The following is a 10,209-nucleotide window of genomic DNA, read 5'->3' on the forward strand; positions in this document are numbered from 1 at the left end:
AAAGGATAGACCTTGCCCGGTTTGGATAGAGTGTTGGTCTGTGGACTGAAGGGCCCCAGTTTGATTCCAGTCAAGGTCACATGCCTGGGTTACAGGCTCAATCCCCAGTGGGAGGTGTGCAGGAGGCAGCTGATCAATGACTCTCTCCCATCACTGATGTTGCTATCTCTCTCTCCCTTCCTCTCTGAAATCAATAAAAATATATTAAAAGTAAATAAAATAAGAAAGGGTAGCAGTTTATAATGACTTAAATTTATATCCGTAGGAGAGATAAAAGCATAAAAACAAAAGACAGTGCCCCAAAACCGAGGTGAAACCAAAATGAAATTTTGTTTGCATACATCATGAAATATTCCATTTTAGCATTTCAATTCCAGGACAATATAGTTGAGTTAGCCAATACTTCTTTCCTGTATTTGTGTGACATGCAAAGGATGATTGAACCTACCTGAGAAGTGAACAGGGAAGAAATGTGATCTAGACTGTAGTGGTTATTCTCAGCGCTCACCAGTTGGAAAATGCAGAACTGTTAAAATGTAAGTTGGCAATTTATTACTCGAAATACAACATACTACTTGTCTAAACAACAGTTTATTAGCATATAGAAACCAATTCTTTAAAAAGTATGGTCAAATACACAAAAACATTTACCATCTTAACAATTTTTAAGTGTACAGTTCAACAGTATCGAGCACATTTACATTATTGTGCACCTGATCCCTCAAACATTTTTCATCTTACAAAACCAAAACTCTGTACCTATAAACACTTCCCATTCCCCTCTCCCACTAGCTCTTGGTAGCCTCCACTATGTTTCCTATCAATATGACTTTGACTACTGTAGGCATTTTATGTAAGTAGAATCTTAACAGTATTCGTCTTTTTGTGACTGGCTTATTTTACTTGTCCTTAAGGTTTACCCATATTGTAGTATTTATCATAACTTTTTTTTTTTAACTAAAATGTATTTATTCTATAGTCAAGTAAAAGCATTTTTGTCTTAGTTAAGCAAAATACAAATAACTTAATTGCTGCTATTGTAATTCAAAAAAGTATAAAACAGCATAAAAACACAGTAAGTTACATAGCAATGAATGGTTCATGTCACCTGTGTTTACTTCAAAACCTTGTTTATGAAAACTTTTACAAAATGTGATATAAAAACTTACAACTTTGAAAGAAAATATTTACATTGATTATTCGGATGTGGTATGCCTTTAACTATTCTACCAGTATTTCATCATAATAAAATTCTTGCCACTTCAATTCCTGGTCAGGGCACATGCCCAGGTTGTGGGCTCGATCCCTGGTTAAAAGTGGGGGTGCAGGAGGCAGCTGATTGATATTTTTCTCTCTCTCTCTCCCTTCTTTTCTCAAATCAATTAAAATATATTAAATTAAAAAATAATGAAGAGTGGTATAAGAGACCAACAGGAAGGAATGAGGACGGCACCCAAGCAGGGTCGCAGCCAGCATGGGAATCAGCTCTAGCACAGTGAGGACAAACCTTACTGGAATGCTGTTAACATTAAATGGATTGGGGAAAAAGAAAATATATGGAAAATTTTAGACAAAAAAAAAAAAAAAAAAAAAAAAAAGAAAAGAAACCCTTTAAAAAAAATGCTTTCTTATATTTGAAAAAAAAAAAAAAGATTAAATGGATACTATCTAAAGTGTGAGCTCAGAGTAAGCAGCTCAAGCATTTGTTATTGAACTTAAATGGCCCCAACGCTGTGCCAAACACACAAACGAAATAAATGGCGGTTTATCACACTATTATATCATTGTATTACTTCCTACTTACCTCATTTACATACAACAGCTAGTGTTTAGATGAGCAAAATTATTTCTAAAATTTAATTTCCCCTTAACCACCTATATCCCTTTTATAACTCCATTTTTTCCTCACAGACTTGCAAGTTTGTTTTCTTGTTGGTTTTTGGTTAACTTTTCCTTTCATAGTCCTTTAAACTCTCTACACCCTTTCATCCTGACTTCTCCTGCTTAATCCACACATGAGCACAAAACCCACCATCTCTGCAGAAAGAACAGGAGACATTGAAGCTGACGTGAAGAGCTGAAACAGACTTGATGAGTTCACAGCCACTTTCCCACGTATAGAATCACTTCATACATGTCATGTGTTTCATACCTGTCCTCGTTTTGGTGCATGCATGTAAATCCCCAGATAGAGTCCCATGGCAGGGGAGTAAGCAAGTCGTAATTTGTGTCCAGTCCCAGCAGTGAGCTGAAGGTCTTTTTTCACAGGGACATACTCCAGTATGTTGGCTACCATCAGGCACATTTGGTCCTGCCCAAGTAATAAGTGGCATCAAAGAATATTTAGGTTAAAAAACAAGTCTCCTCCCCCTTTAAAGGAATCATCCATTACATCTAGCACTCTAATTTATGTGCTGAAGGACCATACAGGTGTGTAGGTGTGTGTGTGTGTGTGTGTGTGTGTGTGTGTGTGTGTGTGTGTTGAGGGTTAAGATGAAATTATCTCTTAGTCTGATAGAGATAATTATCAGCTGTTTTGTGAATCTTGGAAACTATTTTACCAATTGCATTTCAAAAGCATATTTGGCCTGGCTGGTGTGGCTTAGTGGCTGAGCATTGACCCATGCACCAAGAAGTCATCAGTTCAATTCTGGGTAGGGCACATGCTTGGGTTGTAGGCTTAATCTCTGGCAGGTGGTGTGCAGGAGGCAGGCAATGGATGTTGATATGTCTCTCATCAATGTTTCTATCTCTCTCCCTCTCTCTCTAAAATCAATAAAAACATATATTTTTTTAAAAAAAGCATATTTGTTCATCTTAAGGGAAGGATATACTCTGTACTATTATTTCAACTTTTCTATTATTTCATAATTTTCAAGATATAGATGAAAACTTAGCTGAGAAATGTATGAAAAATGAAACCAAATGAAACTGGAAATGGCCCATAATTTTCAAACTAAGTGATCTGATAATCTAACAGAAGCAGCAAGATTAACTTCAATTATCTTACAATTCACAATCCTTTTTTAACTTACTGTAACTAAAAATGTAGCATTTACCTTATAAGACCACATGCGTAGTTTATGATCCTGGCACAGAGCAAAGATGAAGGCATCATTCTCAACACAATGAACAGCAAGACTGAGGGGACGATCTGAAGACCCCTGATCACCTCTAAAAACGTAAGGCCAAGTTTTACTATCGCAAATCATCTGGTTGTTATAAATCCCAATTTAAGAGATAATGTACAGTTAACAGGAGCAACAGATTGTATGTTGGCATAAGGTCACTACAGTTTCTATTTAATTTACAACCAATGACTATGATAAATTTTAAAAGGCTCTACATAACAATGGAATACTGTTCTAAACATCAAATACTTTCTACTTCTAATATTACATAAAATTGGATTTGGTAAGTCAGGGCAGAGTGCCAAACTGGATGTTGAGAGCATACACAGGAAGCCAGCTTCTGTTGTCAAGGTGTCTAATCCCAAGTTAAGTGGGCTTTGCACTGTGGCTCTCCTCAGATGGAATGTGATGTTGGGCATACTCTGACCCTTTCCAGTACCATTTTTATCTGCCTTGGAGTAAGAATGGAAGCACTAACAGTGCAAAAAGATTAAATTCTTAGGCCTTTTGATTTACCTGCCAGGCACCACTTACCTGATAGCTGTTGGCATCCAGCCTACAAGCAGTCGTTGCATTACCGAACTCTGTTTCAGTTCCACAACTGATGCCATCCCTACAAGATTGAAAACAGACCAATGATGTATCCAAGCCACCTTCTGACGATACTCAGTGAAACGCAAAGGTGAGAAGGATGCAACTATGAACTGGGTCTTTATAACAGGTGACAGGCTTACACATTTCTATCTAGGGAAATCTTAGGATGTGCTTTCCATGAATATTACACCTAAAATCTTTTGAATCATTATTGGCTCAATAAAAATGACATTTTCAGATTCCTAGGGAAAATTTTTGCCATTTATAAATAGTAACTCATATTGCTCAGAAATACTTCATTCCTCTCAAAAAAATCACTGTGGACCTTTCATGTGTTGGGCAGTGCTAAGTGCTACAGATGGAGCAGTAAACAAAATAAAAAACTCCTACCCTCATGGAATTTACATTCCACTGGGAGGTGGGAGAAGCAAGAGTTAACAAATTAAGTAGAGCATAACAAATTAGAGCAGTAAGAAGCGAAAAATAAAACACGAAAAGGCTATAGTGAATGCTAGGGCGGGTGTGCAACTTCGAAAAGGGTGGTCAGGGAAGGCTTCACCAAGGGGACACTGAGCAAAGACCTAAAGGAACGGAGGGAAGGGGCCAAGCTGGTAGCTGGGGAAAGGTGACTCCAGGCCAAAGGCCTGAGGAATGTATGCCTGGTATGTTCAGGGAATTGTGCGAAGGGAAGCAGCTGATGCCGAGAAGGTGAGGGGGAAAGAAGGTAAGGTGAGGCAGCAGGGGGTCACTGTATGCCAATGTAAGGACTTTAGGTTTATTCAGAGTGAGACGAAGAACAATCCTCATTTGAATGATTTGAACAGAGTGGTAACGACTCAACTTAGGTGTTAAGTGTATCAATCTGCCCAGGAAGTTTCTGTAGAGGGCGAGGACAGGTCTGGAGAGGCATTTGGGAAGCTACAGCAATAATCCAGGCAAGAGAGGGCGGTGACTTGGAGCAGGGTATCAGCAACCCAACTTCCTTGTGTCAATTATTTTGGTTATAATACCTCAACCTGAAGACAACTAGTCAACTCATCTCTACTAGTGGCCTTACAATAGGCTGTCTTGCAGTTATCTTTTCCCATATTCTAGTAAGCCTTCCAGTTCCTCATCCACTGTATAAAATCTTGCTCTTTTGGAAAAAACAACAGTAAAGCAGTAGGCTCACTACGTAAGTGATAATGAATGACCATTGGTATGGAAGCAATTCCTGTATTGAATGATGGGTTTGGACTTTTAAGTCCAGCCTTCCTTGTTTAAAGTTAAATCCACACTCAGTTCCCATTCTTACCAGGTATGTCATAAGGAGGTAGTTTAAGAATAAAGATTCCCCCAGCAGCAGATGGTAGAGCAAACAGGGCTTCCCCATCACTGCTAAGCCAGGCTGCCGAGGTGGTAGAATTAGGGGGGAGTCCAGGGACTGCTGGAATTAACTGATAGTTGCAAGGATCCCTAAAGTCAACTTTTCCAACGTCAGTGAATATTGACTGCATTTGACTTTCAACTACGAACTCCTGTGGAGAAATTAGAAAGACAAATCTGTTAAATCCAGAATGAGCAGAATTTTGCAGTTCCTCTCAATTGCTAATTGTTGAGCTTAAAAAGAAAGCTATTCTTTTTAATAAAATCTATTTCTTCAACTTAAAATGTGTCTGATCATTTTAAGCAGTAACTACCAAATTATACTTGGTGAGGGCTAACAAGGAATCCACATTTCCTTCACTTCCAAAGGATATTCCTCTAAATCTGTGACAACCAGAGGCACCTGGGAAATAAATGACTTAACCAACTTACACTCCTATACATCCGGGAAGGGTGAGGTAAAAGCAACCTGTGCACTGTCTGATTGGTTAATATCAAGATTATCACATGATTCTGAGTCTCAGAGACATGAACCCCTCCAGGTAAGAGGCTACAATTTTGGAATTTGAGGCGAACTGCATTATTCAACAGATTTATGTCCAGTGACTCTTCTACTAGCTCCAGTGTATCTCCGGAGGTCTTCCTGTTTAAAAAAAAGGAGACAAAAAAAAAAAAAAAAAAAAAAAAAGACATTTGTTCAAAAAGCTGTTTGTTGCACTGAAATATATGAAAATAATTTCCAGGTGAACTTTCCCAGTATGAAAATTTTGGACAAAGAAATTCAGACCAATTTTTACATTCCAAACCACATTATATAGATTTACAAAACAGCACAATATTATGTGCCTGTTAAAAAGAGGTATTTCCAAACTAGATAGTCCACTTATTTAAATTCCACTATAATGAAAATCCACGCCACCTCCCTCCCTCTTTCACATTACTTGCGAAAGAATGTGGCCTCCACGTATGTAACTACAGCCTCAACTTACAGTGACCCTAATAAATATGGGTATTTCCCCCTCTAGTACTTCTGTTACTTATTCCCACCAGGATGCAGGGTAGACTCTTCTTCAGGTGCAACTCTGCCATGTGGTAGCCCAACATCTCATCTACCATATTACCCACATTATTCCCCCAAAAGTGGGTCTCCTTACAGCAGGGGTGGGGAACACATCGCCCATGAAATCATTTGGTGTAGCCCTGCCAAGGCATTAGGGGCAAGCTAAGAAAAGGTTTGACTAACAGGCTATATATATAGCAGGCTAATTTTTCAGTGATAATTTTGTATTGTCTACAAATGTTATAAATATCCAAATGGCCCTTGGCAGAAAAAAGCTTCCCCATCCCTGCCTTACAGCAATTAAAGGCCAATCCCTGATTGTCTCAAGCATATCCCTCCTGCTTCCATCTCTCCTTCTTCCATAAACACTCAAATACGCTCTTCCCAGGCCTCTGCCTTTCCGTCACCCATTCTGGCCCCCATCCAGCTATCATGTTTTCTCCACTGTGCTCTATGGCTGTGCTTTCTCTATTTCCTCACCTCAATGAGTCCCTCCTACCTCCCCAATCTCAGCATCTCTCACATCACTTTCTCCCTTTGCACTTAAGCCACAGACAGTCAGTTCTTCAAGTTCTTCCCGCCTCATGGCCTTTGCATATGATGATCCCTCTTGCCCAACTGCTCTCCCCCCCCAAACCCCTGCCTGGCCAACCCTTCATCCTTCAGATCTCAGGTTAAATGGGACTTCCTTAAAGGCTTTCTCACCCCCACAGAAAACATTTGGCCCTCCCCTTAGCCTCTCACAGTCCCTATACTTTTCTCCTGAAGCAAGTATGAAAAATATGTATTTATATACCTATGCTGTGGTCATCGATTTAATGTCTTTCCTTCTGAAAAGGGCCCCATGGAAGGTGAGCCCCCATCTAACACTGCTACATCTTACATGATGACAATGGTGGTGGTTTTCGTTCATCACTTCATCCCTAACACACCTAGCAGAGTGCCTGCCGGGCTCAAACCTGTCTGCAGAGTGAAGGACGCTATGAAGCATTATAAAAACACAACGGGTTTGTTTACACCTGGTCCCCGGGGCTCTATCCCTTACGCTGCTACGTTTCCTCTGCGTTCAGTACTGCCCTGATGGGGCACATCCCCTAGAACCCTGGTTTCCTTCATTTCCTCCGGATTCACATAGGATTAGAAAACGGTCTTTCTTTCCTGCTGGGCATCGCTTTGGAGAATGACACTCGGAGAACGACCCGACCTTCCTGGGGGTTTGGCGAACACCGCACTTACCAATGAATGAACCTGTTCCTGGTGACGGACAGCAACGTGCCGCTCTCCACATAGCAGAAGCCTCCCGCGCTCTCCGTGTATTTCACAGTCCCGGCCGCGGCACCGGCGGTCCCTGCAAGAGGAGAGCGATCAGCCTGCGCACAAGGTTCCCCGGGGACGGCAGGCACTGAGGGCGCCGAGGAAGCGGAGGACCACAGCCTGACAATCCATACAGAGAGAAAGGGGAGAAGGAAGAAGAAGCAGGACACTAGGAAGCCCGTGCCCGGCTCTAGCCATGTGGACTTCGGAGGATGAACTGGGAATCAGAGACTCAGGGACCCAGGAGAGGGGCGCGAGGGGAAGAAGCGGGTCGCGCCCTCCCCGGCTGCTCCCGTACCAGCGCCGCACACTGTGAATTCCCGAAAGTGCCTCGGCCTTTCGCGCTCAGCACCGCTGAGCTCCAGGAAGCTCCGTTCCAGAGCTCCCGCCGCCGCCATCTTCCCGCCGCTGCCGCGAAGCCCGACGGGACACCAGCGGGACCGGCGGCGGCGTCACTTCCGGGGGCGGGGCGGGCGGAGGCGCCGGCAGGTAGAGAAGCTCGGGGAGGAGGAGGGCGGCTGCGACCCTGCCTGGCGGGGCTCCCACCGAGTTGGCCGGAGACGAGGGCGGAAGACCGAGGGGAAAGGGGAAAGAGGAGCCGACTCTGTCTGCGGAACCTTCGCGCCGCGGCCACCGCGTCTCCGGGGGGGCGGTGCCCTTTTCCCGGCGGCCTCGGGGCGGGGGGCGGGGCCGGGTTTGTTTCCCTGTTTAAAAAGCCGGCGCGGGCGGCGGGGCCGAGCTCCCGGAGGGCGGGGTTCGGGGACCTGGCGGCCCCTGCGGGGTCCCGAGTTCGCGGTCCCCTCTCCCTGCGTGTGGGCGCCCCGACCCGGTCTCCTTCTCGTCACTCTTCCCCGACACGTGGGATCGGGGCGAGCGGAAGTGAGAGGCAGAGGGGCCTTTTGTGTTGGAATTTCCCCCCTCAAGACTGTATTCTGTATAAGGACGCATAATGGATGCAATAAAATGTTGATGCTGCAACCTGCTGAGGTGACCTACGTGCCGTTCGCATGAATACGTGAAAGGAATTTGCCTTTCGTTCACCCGTGATCTGAAGGTTTGGAAGAGACTGCGGCTTTACCCGGATCTAGCGCCGCGCAGATGCTCAATATTGAGGAATATGCTAATTTTGAGAGGAAAGGCTTTCCCCCCTCCCCTTGGTAGAAAGCTTTTGTTAAGCACATCTGTTATTATTTCTTGTTATTACCAGTGACCACAGCCCTTCGTGGTCTTTCTCTGTTTCATCCATCCTACTCTGACCACTCCCTTCTCTCTTTGCAGCTCACTCCTAGGACACATCAATGCAATCCCTTCATTCTGCGTCCAAGCCATTGTTCCTACCCCCTTTCCACCGTGCCTCACTTCCCGGATGTTTCCTTCTTGCTCTGCTTACATTTTATTAAAGCCTGGCAGATGTGGCTCCGCGGCTGAGTGTCCACCCATGAACCAAGAGGCCACAGTTCAATTCACTGTCAGGGCACATACCCAGGTTGCAGGAGGCAGCCGATATTTCTGTCCCTCTCCCTCTCTAAAAATCAATAAAAACATATTTTAAAATGTTTAAATTAAAATACTCCCTTTCTCAGTTCTGCTCATCATACTCGGGTAAAAATGACAACCGTGATTAAATCCAAATTTGCAGCCGAACAGGCCTGCAGAAAAATATAGTCATGCTGACATGCTTCCCTGTACCTCCATCATTACTCTGAACCTTGAGTGCACCCTACTGCTGCCCAGCAAACACATTGTATTTCTTTTTTCCACTTCCTGTCCTACATGAGTATTTCACAGCTCCTTTAACCTTGCCCTCATGTTCACTCTCAGCTTGTTCTGCACTTGGAAAACTGATGCAATCAAAAGAGCTTCCCCAACCACCACATCTCCCTACCTACGAGCATCTATACCAGTGGTTCTCAACCTTGGCTGCACATTAGAATCACCTGGGAATCTTTTTTTTTTTTTTTTTTTTTTTTTTTTTTTGTATAATAATTTTTATTTCTTAAAGTATTACAAAGAGTGTTACATATGTCTCCTTTTTCCCCCCCATGACATTCCCTCTGCCCCTACCCCCCGCCGCCCCCCCCCGTCCCGTGTCTTGTGTCCATTGGTTAATCTTATATGCATGCATATAGGTCCTTCAGTTGGTCTCTTAATCCCCCCCGCAACCCTCCCCAGGCTCCCCATTGTAGTTTAACATTCTGTTCAATGTTGCTCTGCTTCTGTATCTACACCTGTTCATCAGTCCATACTGGTCCCCTTTATTTGTCCCAGCCTCACTGGAGCAGTCTCACCTCACCAGGGCCGTCTGAGCCTCACCAGGGCCGTTTCAACCTCACCGGGGTCGTCCCTACCTCACGGGGGCCGTTTCAACCTCACCGGGGTTGTCCCTACCACGCCGGGGCCGTTTCGACCTGACTGGGGTCGTCCCTACCTCACGGGGGCTGTTTCAACCTCACCGGGGTCGTCCCTACCTCACGGGGGCCGTTTCAACCTGACCGGGGTTGTCCCTACCACGCCGGGGCCGTTTCGACCTGACTGGGGTCGTCCCTACCTCACGGGGGCCGTTTCAACCTCACCGGGGTTGTCCCTACCACACCGGGGCTGTTTCAACCTGACTGGAGTTGTCCCTACCACACCGGGGCCGTTTCAACCTGACTGGGGTCGTCCCTACCTCACGGGGGCCGTTTCAACCTGACCGGGGTTGTCCCTACCACGCCGGGGCCGTTTCGACCTGACTAGGGTCGTCCC

The 10,209-nt window shown here is 44.5% G+C and overlaps 1 protein-coding gene across 1 annotated transcript in view; it reads right to left on the reverse strand.

Moving 5' to 3' along the window:
• Positions 1 to 7,862, reverse strand: part of NUP160 (nucleoporin 160) — a 37,139-nt gene extending 29,277 nt beyond the window's left edge. Inside the window, exons 1-8 of the mRNA XM_070428012.1 lie at positions 7,763 to 7,862; positions 7,387 to 7,498; positions 5,523 to 5,733; positions 5,020 to 5,242; positions 3,666 to 3,744; positions 3,060 to 3,174; positions 2,153 to 2,311; positions 449 to 526 (exon numbers count right to left, since the gene is read on the reverse strand). Of these exons, the coding sequence (XP_070284113.1) occupies positions 449 to 526; positions 2,153 to 2,311; positions 3,060 to 3,174; positions 3,666 to 3,744; positions 5,020 to 5,242; positions 5,523 to 5,733; positions 7,387 to 7,498; positions 7,763 to 7,862 (1,077 nt within the window). The remainder of the gene's footprint in view (positions 1 to 448; positions 527 to 2,152; positions 2,312 to 3,059; positions 3,175 to 3,665; positions 3,745 to 5,019; positions 5,243 to 5,522; positions 5,734 to 7,386; positions 7,499 to 7,762) is intronic.
• Positions 7,863 to 10,209: the final 2,347 nt, after the last annotated feature.

The sequence above is a fragment of the Myotis yumanensis genome, unplaced genomic scaffold, assembly GCF_028538775.1.
Source record: "Myotis yumanensis isolate MYYU_CA2020_CCGP unplaced genomic scaffold, mMyoYum1.0.hap1 SCAF_10, whole genome shotgun sequence".
NCBI lineage: Eukaryota > Metazoa > Chordata > Mammalia > Chiroptera > Vespertilionidae > Myotis > Myotis yumanensis.